At 42.5% G+C, this 18,080-nt stretch overlaps 1 protein-coding gene across 2 annotated transcripts in view; it reads right to left on the reverse strand.

Moving 5' to 3' along the window:
- The window catches only part of XPO6 (exportin 6), a 55,402-nt gene that overhangs the window by 26,239 nt on the left and 11,083 nt on the right, over positions 1 to 18,080 (reverse strand). For both annotated transcript variants that reach the window (XM_065683722.1, XM_065683720.1), the window contains exons 2-6: positions 12,283 to 12,373; positions 10,862 to 10,974; positions 7,640 to 7,837; positions 4,749 to 4,908; positions 4,275 to 4,352 (exon numbers count right to left, since the gene is read on the reverse strand). In XM_065683722.1, coding sequence (XP_065539794.1) covers positions 4,275 to 4,352; positions 4,749 to 4,908; positions 7,640 to 7,837; positions 10,862 to 10,974; positions 12,283 to 12,373 — 640 coding nt within the window. The remainder of the gene's footprint in view (positions 1 to 4,274; positions 4,353 to 4,748; positions 4,909 to 7,639; positions 7,838 to 10,861; positions 10,975 to 12,282; positions 12,374 to 18,080) is intronic.

An 18,080-nucleotide genomic window follows, 5' to 3' on the forward strand; every position in this document is an offset into this window, starting at 1 on the left:
ACACACACACATATATACACACACACACATACATATAGAAAGAATAACCCAAACACAGGTTATACTAATCTGCATTGTGTTTCACCTTCCATTTGCCCACAGACATACAAGACCTTCCCGTAGGTCTTCAGTCACACCCTCCTCACCATTTTGACCATCTTGATGCCCTTGACAAGCCTCTTTGTCTCTTTACTAAGCCCTCTTCCAAAGTCTCTAACAAGTATGTCCATGAGCACAGTTCCAAGCAGTATACCAGAGGTGACATCCTTTCTCATGGCAAGATGGGACTATCTCCACTTACCTTTTGTCTCCTACCTTCTACCTAATGTATTAATGATCCAGAGACTCCTTATCCCTGATGCTCTTTGCTTTCCCTAAAGCTTTTGCTACAAAGCCTTGTTGAAAGCTTTATGGAAATCCACATGGACACCGGCAGGTCAGCTGCCTTTCTCCACAGAAGCTGACGGCTATCTTGCAGGCTTCCATGCACTGAAAACCTGTTCACCCTCCCCAGGATATTCAATCCTCTGGAGTACAAATGCCTTCACCTTTAGAAATCCACAGGGACTTGCTACATTACAGAATGTGAAGCTCTCCACAGAAAATCCAAGTATTCTTTTTTTTTTTTCCTTTGGAAAGTTAAATGACCCAATGCACCAGTAGTATGAAAATAACAGGTATGATTTACTGAGCTATTTCCAAAGCACTCAGAAGTATGCATGGTGAACAGATTCCCCTTAAGTCTCCATTTGTCATCAAGATCAATGTTGTATATCACTAAATTCATAACTCCCTGCCATACCTTACAGTTCTTTATTTCTGCTCTGCTCCAGAAACTTAAGGCATCATGCTGCTTCCGTAGAATTAGATAACCCTGCACTTAGTCTTTACATAAAAGCAGCCTCCATGGTGTCATCCACAACTATACATAGGCTGCAGTGTGAGAGCTGCTTGCACTGTGTTTTTACAGAAACAGATATGCTTCTTCTAAACGTCCACTCCAGCAAGTTCCACAAAAATCAATGAGAATCAAAGACTGACATCTTTCAATCCATCAGCACCAGAAACTGTAAATTTGGGCTCCGTAACTCATAGCAATCAGTGCTTTGCACCCAGTTAAATTACTAAAATTCAGATTTTAAGTTAAATCTGGTGTCTTTGCAAAGAGGTGATAAATTTACAGGATCGAATGTATTTGTGCACAAGGAGAAAACTCTCAGGAGGGGTTGGAATGAGGCTATTCTGCACAAGTCAGCAGCAGCAAACATTTCTGCTTCTCATCTGTTCACCATACGCGACTGCATACGCCTGACGAAGAAAGAGCTATAAATCATGCACAGCTATTTGGATGCCGAGAGATTATTGCCGAGTAAATTCTATACTGATGCAGAAATTCAAATGTTTCCCAACATAGAATGTTATCAGAGTTCCTTTGCTAAAGCAGCATGAGAAATGAGTTTAACATTGTCTCTAAGTGCTACTTAAGAACTGTGCAAGAGTTGCAAGTAACCACTCTGCTTCCCTGTACAAAAACAGGAAGCATAGCTTTTCAAAGTTTCAAAAGAGATTTTGGCTCTGATGGAAGATATTAAATATTTATAAGGACTCTGAAGCCTACTTTCCTTTTTGGAGCACCTTTAATTTCACCTAAATATAAGGAGAAAAATAAGGTGGCCTCATCTAAGCAACAAAAAAAGTTTTAAGTGTCAGCAGTAAACAGGAAGCCTTTGCTGCACGAATGAGACTCAAATACAGCTATGTGAGTAAAAAGATTTGGTCATCTCACAGATTTCACAGACTTAAAGGACACAGAAACAATTAACATCTGCAGCGCAAAATTTAATGTCAGTTTCACTAAACCCATGTTTGTCCTATAGTTCACCTTCCAATCACACATTCATCTCTGCCCGCAAGTAAGGACACATAAATGTGCAATGCTAGGACTGCCACTCACCACTACAGACTTGAGTATGTCTTTAAACCTCATAGGTTCTCCATGTTAGCAACTCATGTTAGCAACCCCATCAGTGTTCCTTCTCCACTGTGGATCATTCAACTGTCCTCAAATAGCCACCCAAAGGACATTTGGTTAATAAAGAAAATTAAGATAGCTCTTCATGAAACCAGAAAGTGAGCAAGCAGTGGACAAGAGGGAAGCACTCAGTGCTCTTCCTTTTCGACTTCAAGAACTTTAATCAACCAATCTTAACATAGAGAGAGTAGCTGAGGCAGAGCATAAAAGAAAACCAGAGAAATTTTCCAATAAGCAAGTTTGCATAAGAGGACCCAGTGAAACCAAGCCTGAACTGCTAAAGGAATTGCAGTGTAGTCTTCATTACTAGCAATTACCTTGAAAAGATGCTGTGTACAGTTTGTTTGTTTCCCCTGAAAGGGGAGAAAGACCCAGAACAGAAATGCAGCATGCTTCCACTTTGAGAACTGTAATCTAAAGTCACAAGGTGAATGCACAGGCAGATGAAAAGCTGCCTCAGCACAAACACCATGCAGTGATGCACTGAGGAGCTGAGAGGACACCTCACACAGGCTCCCACCAGCAATCAGCCCAGAATTCATTCCACTGATTACTTTTCATTACAACTCTAGACAACAAAACACAGATTTTCTGGGTTGCATCAGTTTAAGTTACCAGCACCTCAAGCCAAAACAGCGTTAGTTTTTTCCAAGTTAATTCTGGAAGCTGCTGTTCATGGTGCAGCACCCTCTCCTGCAGGCACGGCCTTGGACATACCTGCATTAACCATCATCTGCAGCATACACTTGGGCTCACCAAGCAACCCAACCTGGTTTGTAACAACACAGAGTCCTTGGCCACTGAGGAACTGGCTACCAACAGCTGACACCAACATAAACCAGCTTCTTCCCATGGAAGACCCCAATCTTATGAAAGCACTGAGGCTCTTGCTGCCAGGGTGGGTGCAGCCTGCACTCCCGCAGCACACCCACTCTTGCTAAGTAACACAAGCCTTGTTTTTTTCTGTTAATATTTTATTTCTTTTAAACTTGTGCAAGCTACAGCAAAATCCACCCTCTCTAAACACATGGAAATATTTCTTCCCATTAAGTATGTTTTGTATACAACTGTAAAAGTGCCTTAAGCTCTTCTACAGGAAAGAAGCACTTGAAATTCTGCCCAAACTTAAACGTGAAAGTTTTAACACTCACCCAAACATCAACAAAAGCTTAACACAGGCAGCTGTTTTAAGCTACTAGTGTAATGTGGCCACAATAAACTGATCTGCAACTCTCAATTAGCTGTTTAAGGTCCCAAAGACAAGAGAGACAAAGTTAAAACTGTGTTAACTCACAGAACAGCACCAAGCACAACCGGGTATCAGTATGACCCTGGAGAACAAAATACTGGATCCACAAGCCTTTCATCTTCTCTCTATGCACAACTGGGTTCCAGACCCTAAGCCCTTCTTTTTCCTTGTTAAAAGCAAACGGACCCAAGATCAAACAACATAATGATTTCACTGCATCCTGGTATTCCTCCCTACTTTGCTTTCCAAGGATCAGGAACAAAGACACCACAATCTGCTGGACAATGCTTGGGTGAGCGAAAAGTAACAACAACCCGTGTTACATAAAGGCAGAAGAGAAACTGGTAATCATCAAGATAAGCATTAAGCCTAGGGGGACCCTAATGCATCCACCCCTTATTTAGACTTAACAGTATAAATGAAGTGTGACCCAAGTATAAAGACATAGAAATAAATTCTCTATTTAAAGTAACTATAAAAATATATGTAAATGAGTTTAGATAAGTTAAATACCCATGCAAAAGACTCAACAGGAAGAGGTAAAAAACAAACTTTCAGTATGTATATGTATATGTATATATATACATATATAAACACACACACATGATGTTCTAGCCACCCTTTTTTTTAGTTAGGTCTTCAGTTTTACTCCACTTTGGCTTTCGATGCACTTAGAGCTAAAATTCAGAGAGGGCAAAGCCAAATCCCTGTTGTTAGAGCATTTTGCACTGATACTTCAGAAAGCTTTTTGCCATCTGAGGATAAAAAGAAGTTATATGTGCACTTTACAACAAGGTGGCATTTTCTGTGGGGCATCCCCTGCAGTGGAAATCGCTTTAGGTAAGGTCTGTCTTTCCAACCAGGAATTTGTTGTCCTATGAAAAGCTCTAGGAAAGGGTTATTACAAGAGATTAGACAGCAAAGAAAGGAATCTGTGCCTGATGTTACAAGTTTAAGTATATGGAAATATCATCTAGATTTAGCCATCCTTACCACTTTCTCCTGAAGTTGGGGATGGTGGTGGAGTGGCAGCAGTAGCGCTGTGCTTGTCCCAGATGCTCTCCAAAATACCTGCCCAAAGAGAGATTTTTCAGAACAGCCTGCTAAGAGATAGACAGATCAACAAACATACTGGAGACTGCAAGAGAACTTCAGTAGAACACATCTTCAGTGTTTTGACAAGGAACACTGTCTTTTCCTAGTGAGCTCAAGAAAATTACCAAGTGCTTATACACATAATCCCTCTTAATAACGGGGGGGATGTGGAGCTATAGAGCTGCTCTACTGCACGAGTTGTTTCATAGTAAGCTGACCCAAACGCCGAAAAAAGGTAGAGTTGAATGCTCAAACTACAGGAGCAGCCACTATATTGCCAACATGTTGCTTCACTGAACCCAGAATGTTCTAGCATCATAAACCTGGTGAAGGAGGATATTTGTTTCAAGGTTCAAGAGCAGTAACCCATACCTGTGAGGAGCCCAAGCACTGTTTGCACCTGGTCTAGGAGCAGCTTGCGGAGCTCTTCTTTCCGGGCCACGCTAAGATCTTCCCTTGGACATGCCAGCTCTTCCGAAGTAGTTTTCAACATGATCAGTCCCAGAGGAGTGGTCACAGGAGACTGAATTAACTGAGGGGAAAACACAAGTGCAACATGTGATGATAGCATTCTGTAAAGCACTTGGCTGACAAGTGGGATTATCAACACTGCTAGCAGTTTACAAGTGCTTCAAGACCACTAGAGTATCAGTTCCCACCATTTTCAGTGCTGCATGTTGAAGGAAGAGAACTGCAAATATTTGATTTCCTGAGACATTAATCTAGGATGCTGCAACAGTTAAGTACCATGGGAATCCCTGGGGTTTCAAGAGAGCTTTCCTAATGTCATTGCACACATTCTCTGTTTCACCATGTTTACCAGGAACAGTCTGTTGCTTCTGTTTACTGCCTTCTGCTGACATCATCACTTCTCAGAACTGCCTCAGCACCAGCAGTTTCACCATGTAACAGGGCTGCAGCCACGCTGGGCTCAGGAGCCTGCACCAGCAGCCAAGCAGTCTCCCACTAAAAAGCCCTCCCTATGCAGACAAAAAGCTGCCGTGAACATCAGCTGACACCAGAACACAGCTCAAGGATCCAACCTCTCCTTGCCTCTGTATCACATCTCGAACTGTAAATCGTATTTCCCCTAAAAACAGTAACTTCCACCACATGCAGGAAGAAAACTGGAGAAAGGGATTCTTGCCCTTGGTAGCCACTGTGATTATTAAAGACACATTCAAATGGGACAAGGTTTTATTTTCAGCTGAAAGACAGCACTGCTCTTCACTGCTGACCTGGAACATCCAAAATAGTTTATGCACTACCCCCTCTGGGAAAAAGAAGACTAAAGCCAATCATGATTACTACAACTAATCCTTGAAGTAACAAATTCTGTAATAAAGCCTGACTTGGGTCCTAATCTCCCTGACCTTCCAAGCCAGAGACAGGCTGAGTTAACAGTGCTAAGACTACACATAGCGGAAAAACGCCCATCCAAAAGCTCTTGGTCTAGACATACATGAGCTTGGCTCTCAGAAAGGAAGCACGATGGCACAAGAGCAGACAGCTAAAGAATTAAATGAAATACACAACTTGTTAGGAAGTTGCAAAGAGTCTGAATCGTCCTCTCTCAGAGAATACCAGGAAATTTAGCAATACCATGGACTGGTTCTTCAGTAATTTTAAACAAAGCAGAACCTTCTGTGTTTGCATAATGACAACACAACAGTCCAAGTCACTTCTCTCCAGCCCTCAAATGGTTCAATAAAAGGTTTGCAGTACTGGGATACAATTTAATGCTAAAGAACGAACCAGTTGCTCCAAATGATTTCAGAAGTCTTCAGACAGTAGTCACCTGCAACTCCAAAAGCAGCTCATTCTGCTCCTGTGCTACTCTTCATTATTTGGAGGTCTTGGAGGTCAGTATTAGTGGTTTAATTCCACTTTCTCTGAGTATTTTGGAAAGTGCTACAGAAGTTAATTTATAGGATCATTTTCCTCTGCAGGTGAGTCCAAAAGGAGGGGCTTAATGAAAACAATTCCCAAACTGGGCTCTGCAATCACTCAAGATAACCTCCAAAGCAAGTAGAAGCCCAGACAGCATTTCAGCTCATATCCAGGTGAAATCAAAGCTTAGACAGTTGTCTCATTGTCAAATTGACTACCCAGGAAAAAACTGCAGCATGTAGCACTACATGACCACAGAAAGCTATCTGAAAAGAAATTACACCAGTTAGTAACAGGCTCTGTAGGCCAGGTTAGCACATTTTTAAATTTGAAATTAATACTAGATCCATTTCTCTTAAAGAAACTCATGACACTCAAGGACTTTGATTTATTTAAATAACTGCCTGTGGCTTGTCTGTGGGCATAGCTGCATTCAATCAATGTCAGCAGAAAAAAGATAGCGCAGCACTTCAGTTTATACTCAGCCTCCTTAAGCCGATTATGACTAATTTTAAGAGAAATGGAAACAAGGTCCTTATACCAAAAGAGGAGTTTTGCACCAGCCTCTTCAGGCTCCAGTGGCAGCAAGCTGTTCACTGGGCTCACGCTTCATTCTTGAAGATGCTGAATTACAACCAACATTCAAACTAATGGCACTGTCTCAGCCAGGATCCTCCAATATATATACTTTGGTCTTCCTGCAAGAGCTCTCTTAATAAACACCCCAAAAACGTTCCACCTGTGACTTTACATGATGAAGCACCAAAGGTTTTATGGTGTCTTTGGCTGTTAGGTGAAACATCTCCAACAGCCACATTCAGAAACTTCATTTGTGAGAATCATCTAGGGATGCATCCATAGCATTACTCACTTTTTACCTTAAAAAAAAAAAAAAAAACACACAATCCCTAAATTTTCAATAATTACTCCTGAATTCTTCCTTGTGAGGGTGGTGAGGCACAGGCTGCCCAGAGAAGCTGTGGCTACCCCATCCCTGGCAGTGTTCACGGCCAGGTTGGACAGGGCTTGGAGCAACCTGGTCTAGTGGAAGGTGCCCCTGCCCATGGCAGTGGGTTGGAACTGGAAGCTTTAAGGTCCCTTCCAGCTTAAACCAGTCTATGATGATGAAACAGTTAAAATTCAAACTGCTGTTGATACTTGTTGCTTTGTCAAAACACATTAACATAAGAAAAATATTACGTAGGAAGCTAAGGTTCATCTGCAAAATTAAAAAGGAAGAAGAGTTTAAGAAGCAATTTTGCTTTTCATGTAGTTTTTAACCTCTGTCAAGTCACTACTCAAGGAAACAAAATAACATCTCTCCACGAATTAATATAAGTTTAATACAAGTTTTCTCTTTATAAACTCCTTACCTGCAAGATGTTAGTGAAAAAGTCATGGTAGAACATTGGCCAGTCTTGCCGGCCAATATCCACGATGACTTTGCAGAGCTTGTTCCTAATGAAGTAAGGCAGAGTTTTATGGTGAGCCAGAAGGAGCTTGGGCAGGCAGCTGCGGATCTCCATTTTGTCTTGAGATGGGACCCCAAGCCACATCTTATTGATTAGGTTCTGGAAAAGAAACAGACCTCTCAAACGAGCTCATCTTAGACCTGCTTCATTGAGTTAAACCTCAAGAGAACTGGACACAGTGCAGGGACAGAGCACCAGGCAGAGCAGCTGCATCTTACATCCCAGGACTGACTGTCCCTGCCACACTGCATGGGCAGGGGAAAGGTTACAGCTTTCAACCCATCCAGGCCTCACACTGATCAAGCCTGGGCAGTACCTATATTTGTTGTAGTTCAACCTTCACTACTGCTGTGGGCAGACCTACAGATAATGAAATGCGCAGGTATTAGCAGGTTAAACAGATGTTTCTCTTTTGTTAGAGCTCCAACACCTATCTCGCTGGGCAAAGAGCTCAAATTTAAGATGCTTTAATAGCTCAGCAGCCCAGTACCAACCTTGATACCTTTAGCAACACACAGTGATGTGGGATTTGCCCTTTGCGAAGCTGCTCTTGTTCTGCCTAGCTTAGTTTGCACACACTCTAACTTGGAATAAGCTTTCCTACCTAAAGGAGTACTCAGGCAACTGAAGACAGCGATGGCTCAAGCTGCTGAACAAAGCCCACTGAGCTTTACAAGCCACACTGCATGTAGGTTCAAGATCTAACAAAAACACACCCCCACCACAAGAGTATCAGATCTGTACAAGCCCTCCAACAGGAGAGTTTCACACAAGATGGGTTTCAGTGCTGCACGAATTGCTGCTCCTGGAAAACATCATCATTTCTATTAACTGACAAGTGTCCGCAATGTTGCGATTTTAACTGGGTTTGGGTCAAGCAGAACTGGTCTGGCAAGCCTATAAATTATTTCTACCATCTTTTAATCCTGGATGCCTAGATCTTCCCCGTGAAAGAAGGGGGAGGCATACTCTTGTATGGAGCAGAAAAAGAAAAAATAAGAGGGGAAGCAAGTTCAGTTTTAGATGACTCTGATGCCACCCGGGTCTCCTTCAGCTGGAAGGTCAGCAGAGTGACTGCCTTGCAGTGACAGGGCACCACTTTAACTGAAAGCTTTTAGTCCACTTAAAGCCAGACAAAATCCTTAAGAAGGCAGAGTTGCAAATTGCTTTCCTGCCATGCTACAATCCCATTTAAGGGCTCTGGAGCATTAGGAGCTGAGCCTCTCAGAGTAACTTACTGAGGGGACCGGCTACTGAGGCAACATTTGTACCCAACTGCAGGCAGATAGCTTGGGGAACCCATAAGCAGGAGATGCCACAAAGCGGTTTCTTGCAGATAATGGAAGATTATTTACAGTCAAAGCAGATCCAATTTACAGTGCAGACTTAATGTACAGAGGTACCAGTTGAGAATGTAGAGATAGAGGTACTTTTACACATTAAGTTTCTCAAAAAGGTTGCTTTCTGGGTGCTCTCAGAGAGAAGATCCAGAAGTTATTGCTTAAAAACAATGACAACCAAACCAAATCAGAGTTTCTTGCTGCAAGTCCAGAACAAGAGTTTCATAAGCCCCAGTAAAACTGGAAGATGTTTTAGTTTTAACATTCATGCTTTAACGCCGACTGAGTTTTGTCCTACTTATCTGACCTGGAAGTGGCAGCTTTCTCCACCTGTGAAATGTTTTTGGGAAGATGTTCTCTTCTCCAAAAGAAATAAGTGAAAAAGGTTCATCTGAAAGGGGGCCAAGGGATTTTTATTCCAGATCCACTGTTAACTTCCTAGACACTCTAGAAAACACAACCTTCTCATGAATGTTTTGGGAATAATCCCTGTGTTTACATACATGTTCTACTGACATTCAGTACTCTGACAGCTGAAGACTGATGAAGTTGCTATGAGGACCTGTCCAATGGGCAGCACTCCAGTAATTAACTTTGGCAATTCAAGCTATCAATGGTGAGATCCTAATCTCTCCTTGATCTCTAGACTTATGTCCCTCACTTTATACTTGGACAATGATTTCTTTATTCTGCTTACTTATGGGCACAATTATTTTTTCAGTACTACTCCCCCTCCCAGAGGAAAAGCAGAGGCTCAGTAATCAAACATGATTTAATCTTCATAAAAATCAGTTTAATTATTGCATGGTGCTGCTGTGCGACATCCACCCCCAGCGCAGGGAACAACTCCCACACTCTGTCATGATTGCCCCCTTTTAAAAGGAAGGCAAACCAGATTCAGTTTGCAGATCAATTCCAGATAAATAAAGTGAACACTTCAAGTGAAGAGGTGGCCACCAACAATGTGGATAATTCTATTGATAATAAGAGTTGTTTGCTCCATCTAAATGTGGCCACCGCAAAGGATGTAAACCCCTCTGATGTAGGAGCAGAGCTCAGTCTGCCCACCCAGTCACAAATATAACACAGAGGCCAGGAACAGACCAGGTGAGGTGTGACACTGACCAAACCCCAGACTATCGCTAGGGAAAAACACTGCAGTGGTGACGGAGAAGTCAGTTGATAAAACAGAGCTGCTCACGGAAGACTTTTGTTTCTCCCAGTAGATACACAAACCAATATTTAAGCTTTTAACCGTAACTTTTTTCTTTTATAAATAGGTGGTATTTATACCTTAGACCTTTATTTATTTATACCTTTAGACCTTACCTCTACATCTAGCACATAAGCTTGTGAGATGTCGTTCAAGAGCATCAACCACAACTATGAGATGTCATAAAAATAAAGAAAACTTTGTCTTCCCTCTTAGCATTACAGTTTGCAGGAGTAGGAGGCAATAATGCACGTTTTTCTGACCATAAAAATACTATAAAAGCAATATGACTCTTAAAAGCATTGTGCAGAAAACTCAGGCAGCCTCTGAAACTGGAGGGTAGTTTGCACTGTGAGATGCCAGGAAATGAATTCTTCAATTTGTGATTCATATTCCCCTGCTCTTAGCTTGCCATTAAGCAGCTTCTCTAGGAGAGCATAATACAAGCATCCTTTTGCGCTGTACTTACTAGGACTGCCCTTTCAGACAAACATTTCCCAATCAAATCAATTGCCACATAAAACTGCACCAGACAGAAAATGCACTAAGCAGACAACAGCTACAGCTTACCTCAAACACAGTCAAACTGTACATCATGACATAGTCGTTCCTTGTACTTGAAAGGAAATAGAGGCAGAATCTCCAGGCTCCTATCTGCTGGGCAAAGTTATTTAAAAGCTCCTCTGAAAAAAACAGAGTATTAAAAAATTACAGGGTGATTCTTCAGCTGTGAACAAATCTGTAACAATGTATACTGGTAATGCAGTAACACACTGAGCATGGAAGAAACCCCATGCTCAGCGAATGACTCAGCCCGGGGGAGGGAAAAAAAAAGAAAAATCCCACTCCAAAGAATTAAAAGCAACCTAATAATAGGCTTTAATGAAATAGGTATGTCACTTTGGAATACAGTTTGGACAAATACTACACCAGACTAATAGGAGAAAACTAAATTACACAGAAATCATACTATGAGCATTACCATTTTATCTGTAAAAGCCAAATGTTGGGATGCCAGGTCACCACAAAACACAAGGAGTACTTCAGAACTGGCACAGTGTTATAAAACCCCTCATTTTAATGCAGTTGCTCCAAGAGCCATTGACTTTGGTGTAGGTCAGCATATTAAAAACCCTCTCTGAACACCTGGGTACAGGATTTGGACACCTCGCATCGAATGACTACGTACCAAACGTGGCAAAGGGAAAACTTTACAGGGCTGTTTTACAGGTCAATCATATTGAATCCTTAATCAATTTGTTTCTTTCCTGCAACTTAAGCAGGAAGATGGGAGGTGCTGAAGGCTTTTACCTTTTTCACAGCAGATATCCACAACAGGAAAAAGACTCACCCTTGCCTAGTCACTTTATTTTACCAGATCTCTGGAAGAAGTTTTTCCTGCTGGGACTTTTGGCACTGAAGTTAGAGATGGCTGCAGTTTGAGCATAAAAGTAAACTGCCTATTCACAGCCATCAATGACCCATGCAAGAAGCTAATACAGAGCTTCTACAGCCCGTAAGATCTCTGCTGGTTTTTCAGGACACCAGACAAAATGAAACCTTACTGCTTATTCCTACTTGTCATTTCACATACGCTAAGCCTTCTTAATGCCAAACAAATTTGAAGTTCATGCTTTCAACTCCAGGCAGAAAGTAGAGGTTTTCCAGCACATGCAACTGAACGACGTACAGGCAGAGAAAAACTTAACATCCTTCTCCTACCCTAACCAACTTACTACCCTTGATAAAAAACATCTCCATGCTCCCAGCAGTATAGAGTTACTGACATCTTATCTATAGGACATGCCATGGGATCTCCAAAACACAAACTATGTAAGCCTTTTCTTAAGCAGGAGAGTCCAGGGTGCCAGTTTAGTATGGGATAAAGTACTTTCTCATTCTGTATTGGTTGAACATAACCAAGTCCTCTGCTGAGGTCTGCAGGCAGCAAAAACAAAGAGGCCCATCCTTTAGCAGTGGCATGAACTCACCTATCTCGCGCTTCCGCTCATTTGTTGTGCAATTGTGGAAAAACTCTGTCATTAGACTCTCCAAAGCCCGTAGTGAGGCCTCCTCAGATGCCTGGAAATGACATTTAAAGAGAAGAGTTCACTCTTAACTTCCACGTTGGACTTGCACACACGAGGTCGGTGTCCTTCATATCACAGATGCACCCAACAAGAGCACAAAGTCCACATGGAGGGCAAAACAATCTGCAATTTAAACTGGTTGTTGCTTTTAAGTAGCAATAAAGTTTGCCTACGTAAGTGAAAGCTTTGGGCATGAAGGACCATTTGCTCAGGTGCATTAATGAAAACAGTACAAGAAGCTTCCTTCATTTTTGGTGGCATTTAGTGATGTTAAGTTAGTTAATCCTTGTCAAATTATTCTCAAAGACAGCAAGTTCAAGAAGAGGCTTTCAGATGTTTAGAGACACTAAACACAGCAATAGCACAGGGAGCATCATCTCTGAGAGGACTCCTAACACCTATTCCTACTTCTGCCTCAGTGCCTGCCACACCAAAGCTGCTCAGCAAGAATTTCTAGCACTGTGAGAAGCAGTATACAAGTATTAAGCAATTTGATTCAGGAAGGTCACCTCCCTATCCCTAAATTTAGCTTTCATTATTGGAATTCATCAGTTAAAGCTCAGTGTTTTTAAGTCCTAAAATAACAATCAGAATTAGTATATAGCTGTTGCAAGATTGCTAATACTTGCAGCTTTCTGGAGTTGGGACAATATTATCCTAGTAACAACTCAGCATGGAGCTTAGCTTCCCTAGCTATGCCATGCTTCCCTTATTTTAAGCCCAATAAACAGCCTTAGAAAACAGTATTACTGCAGTACACACCACGCCATTAGTCATTCCTCTAATGTTTTCAGTGCACACTATCAATAATAAATGCATCAAGATTCAAGCCCCAACCTTCACCCACACAGAAGCAAAACAAACCATTAAAGAAAACAGAAATTTCTGCCTCAAAAAGAAATAAGAACAGAAACAACCCCAGTGCCTGGAAGCCTTCTACAAAGCGATGAGCAAGCAACAACTTGCAGAAACACTTCTGTGTTGAGCTTCTGTGAGGTCCCATTTCCACATACAGCAGTTTTCCCAAGGACCACTGTGGGGCCAAGCAGCAGGAGACCCTCCTCAAACACCTGGATTAACCCGTGTCCTGGAGAGCCAACAGCTCGACGTAACAGTGTGGAAAGCAAAATTCAGCTCTGCTCTCCCAACAGCTGCAAAGGGATGCTCTGTAGGACACCACACACTTCCAGTTACAAAGGAACACTAAATTTCATCCTACCTTTCCTCTTCCTTCCCCCACTTTTCCTCTATTTTTTTTCAAAGACCTGCTCTAGAAAGCAGAGACCATTTGAGCAAGAAACACTGTTAGCGGGAAATTGGCTTAAAATAGCCTACAATCAAATCAAAGCCACTTTGCCAGCTTAAGCAAGATCATGCACCCATTATCACCTCTTTAATCCAGTTATCCACGGCCTCTGCAAACAGTCCCTCACATTATAAGCCTCCCTTGAAGCCAACCCTTCAGCCACCCAACAGTGTCCCTCTAGGCCAGTCACCACTTCCTAGATAACAGCAACACGTATTTGATTAAGTGGAGTCCTTAATGACATTAGGATACAGCCACACTGCCATTTCTGTGCATTTATTTCTAGGATATCATGCACTGCTGCGAGTTCCTCCCCACTAGATCCAGACATACACATCCACATTTTCCTAAATCCCTCCAAGTTTACTTCTCTGCTGCTCAACACTGAGTCTCACCAATAGTTTCTGATGCCAAACTCCCAACAAGGAGTTTCCAAATATTGTGCAGGTCAATTTGATGCAAATTCCTGCGTAAGGAGCACAGTTCTCCCACATCACCCCTCCACTGGCCAAGATCAAGATCGCCTCAATTCACAGTGAAGCATTAGCTCTGCACACAGGAATGGCAGGGCTAAGCCTTTTCACACAGTTAATTCAACCCTTCTTTCGGAAGAGTAGTTAAGTAATTTTTTTTCCAAGATTCAAGATTTATTTCCTACTTTTGGAAATAAACTGCAGAGTTCTCATAAATCTTGAACATCTGACATGTCCTCCATGGACTTCAAATTGTCTCGGCACTGAGATATTGAAGATGACTGAGTCTACTCCTAGGAGTACGCTTAATCTTCTATATTAAAATCACCACCATCATAATGCTCAATGTGCAAAAGCAAAATAGAAAACAGAGCACAACACAAGCATTTTATGTACAAAGCCCAGGCTGGCCAGAATCCAAGGCCAACATGGGCAGAAAGAAACAGCATGGCCTTTGAGATTGTTTTCTCCTATTTGACCTCTCCTGGCTGTTCTGGAGGCTTGTCCAGAGGAAGCTGGAGTAGCACAGACTGTCTGAAGCAATGAAAACCCAGCCCAGGATGGCCTCTGCAAACAAGAGAGTCTCCCACGTACAATCACAGATGCTATGCAATGGCCACCCCCTTTTAGCTATTGGCAGGGCTTGAAAAGGTAAAAAGCAGCATTCTGCGCTTCCTCGTGCCTTTGGGTATTCCTCAAGCTAACCAGGAATGTGATAATCGCCCACCTCCCAAGCACAGGCTCTGATAACTAGGTGACCAAGATAAAGAGGAGACATGCTGTTGGAGAGCTGCAGAGGAAATTTACTGTCCCTATATCCAGACACCTCAGAAAGTAGATTATCTAGTGAGGCTGTAATGAAAGCAGAGCGGTTTGTAGCACCTGCAACTACCTGCCTACATGTAACTAATATGCAGTTTGCTTTCCTTGGGGGCTTGGTGCTTACTCTGCATTGAAGAACAGGAAAGTATCACCAGTGCCAATCGTGATACTGAGCAGCACTGCAGACACATTAAGGACAGCTTCAGTCCTGCAACATCAGGACAAGATCAAACCCCACAAGCAGTCAGAACCAGCACTACTCAGCTCAGCTTCTGTCCAAGTCCCCTTTCCTGCTTAAGCAGTATCTAGGGGGTCATCATGGCTTCATCAGGGTTACGCTGGACTTTGGGGAGACAGATACCAACACAATAGTTAAGGGCCATAAATCTTGCTCAACAGCTGAGGGCCAGTTAGGCGGTGCGTCAACTGAAACACGCTGCTATGCAAATAAAGTCAATCATCTCACTCCATAACTACTGGACAGCCCAGGTCCTGTGGAGCTCTCCTGCACAGCAGCAGGCTGCATGCCAGGATCTCTGAGCAGGGCCACCTCTCAAGGTTATTCCTTGTGGCTGAGATTATTTGTCACAGGTCCTTTTTAAGTGACTAACAGCATGCTAAACTTTGAAATCTTAGCTAAGGGATATAAAGGACTGACTGTGCACATATAATCCTTTAGACATAAACTACTGACCAAGTCTGGGACTACATCTGGATCCAGCTGCACACCAACTCCTCTCCGAGAAGGAGCTTAAAACACAAGGTGGTCCTTTCCGAGACTCATGACTCGAAGGGAGGGACTCCTGACAGCTTTATCTGACCCTGTCATCTATGCAATAATAATGAAGTGTACCTCACTACTGAATCACGTTAATCCACTGTCGCATTTCCTATCAGCTTTGTTAAATCACTACTTTATGTCAATAAACATACTCCTACTTCTCTCTTACAAGTGAAGTGCATCTCCATCTGCAACAGGGTTGGAGTTTCATTTTTAAAGGTTTTCAGGGAAAGTCATGAAGTCTGGACCATCATCAGCAGATTACTAGAGACTCTCTAGGTCAGGGCTGGCAGCTTGATTCACCTTCATGAGGCATCACTAAATATTCAGCTATTAAAATTGAAATACTCCCCATTCACTTTTACCAGTTGTAAGATCTGATCCCTCTCAACCCCAGGGCTCACTCTCAGGGCTTCCAACTGCCTGAACTCTTTGGCTGAGCTCTGACCTGCAGGCTGCCACAGAGATCATCTTAGCTGCCAGATTCAGCAAACCCTCCAGCCAAAGATAATGCCCTCAGTCACAGGTTACTGACACATGAAAATAAGCAAGCGGGTCTAAATGTACCAACAGCTACAGATTCCTGCGTTCCATTAGAGCATCCATACTACAGCTTCAAAATTGTTTCCAAGATACCATCTTGGAGAGATGTATCCCAGCTGATTCTCCCCAGAACAGGTGCTGTTAGCTGCTGCTGTGCTGCACTGGGTCCATGTCACAGGGACTGGAAAAGTGTCAAGTCTGCCCCAACTCTGCTCTGCCTGAATTGCCCTGTGTGATCTGAACAAGACTTGAAATGGATCAGGGAGGGAGACAGCCACTGGCAATCTACATCCTTACCATCCCCGTTTCCGCTTCATTAAGTTTGCCAAAGGTGTTTCATTAACAGTTATCAAACCAGAGGGGTGTAGCTCCTTACTCACACCATTTATCTATGGACTCCAACCTTACGTTCCCTCCTCAAACAACCAGAAAAATAACAGATTCACAGCTGAGACTACAGACTCCTATTTTGACAGAAGTTATGAGATATGCTACCAAGAACTTGCACAAAGACATTCTCCATCCACCAAAACAAAGATCTACAAACCCAGGATGTACTGGCTGATTTCAGGGCTAGCATTCAAATACATTTTCAGATGCATGAGCCATTAACCAATTTGGGTTGATTAAGGAAAAAATATTAATAGCTGCCAACTTACAGCATTTTAGGGTGTTTGAACTCCAGTTCACTGCACCTTATTGAAGCTCTAGAGAAGCAGTCTTTGTGCCTTGCTGATTAAACCAGGACTCTATCCCAAATTCAGTTCAGCCTGTAGACTAGGACTACAGTGTTTGGGTAGGAGGAGTTACCCATCCAATTCTGATGAATGACAGCAGAATGATTTTTGGATTGCAATTTAGACATTGTATACTGAATTTAATAGAAGACACAACACACAGTTTGCAGATAACCAAAGACAACCCCACCCCTTAAAAAAAGTACCTGATCATTCTGGAAGATATGAAAGTGCTTTATAATGCTATTTCAATTTGCTCCAGAAGTGCTTTCATTTAGGAGATCACTTCCTATCCTTTTACTTCATGTTTAGTTGTCTAAAGTGATTCTTTTAAAGGAAAGCTCTTCCCTAGTGTTTTGCCATAAAAACACAAGCTGTTAACTTTACAGTTTGCTATTAACAGCTCACTAGAGCATCAGTCATGCAAACAACACTCTAAATAGGGCAACTCGGGCTGATCACAACTGCAAGGGGAGGGTTATGTTTGTTGAGTACTTCTCTAAGGTGTTTGGGAATGGGTATCACTCCAAGACAAAATTAAGGTAATCCCGCTACAAAGCTCTTTTTAGTAAGATGTTAATTGCAGCTGCAATGTTACAAAGGTGACTTTACCCCTCAGGCAGCACTGGAATACTTTCCTCTGACACAGAAAGGCTTTTGCACTACACATGCTGAACCTTAAAACCACCTCATTCAGTGGAAAATCTAAACCCCCTCCAACATCTCTATTCTTCAGATAAAGAGGACGGGATCTTTCTGTTAGGCATGCCATCATGTTTTTTAATCCAGATGCCCACTCTTCTTCCATCCCTCCCTTCAACACCTGCACCGCTGAAGCACTTTTCACACCATGTCTAACACCCACCATCCCACAAAACCTGCTACTCTGTGTACCCGCTACATCTACCAACTTGTGCTCCTTAATGGGCAACTCTTCCAGGAGAGGAGGGACTGAAGGAGAGCACACAATATGAAACCCAGCTGTTTGGAGTGGTCCCAGCAGGAATTGTTGTAATGCCACCACACCTGTGCATAGG

This window comes from Lathamus discolor, chromosome 6, assembly GCF_037157495.1.
Source record: "Lathamus discolor isolate bLatDis1 chromosome 6, bLatDis1.hap1, whole genome shotgun sequence".
NCBI classification, from domain to species: Eukaryota; Metazoa; Chordata; class Aves; order Psittaciformes; family Psittacidae; genus Lathamus; species Lathamus discolor.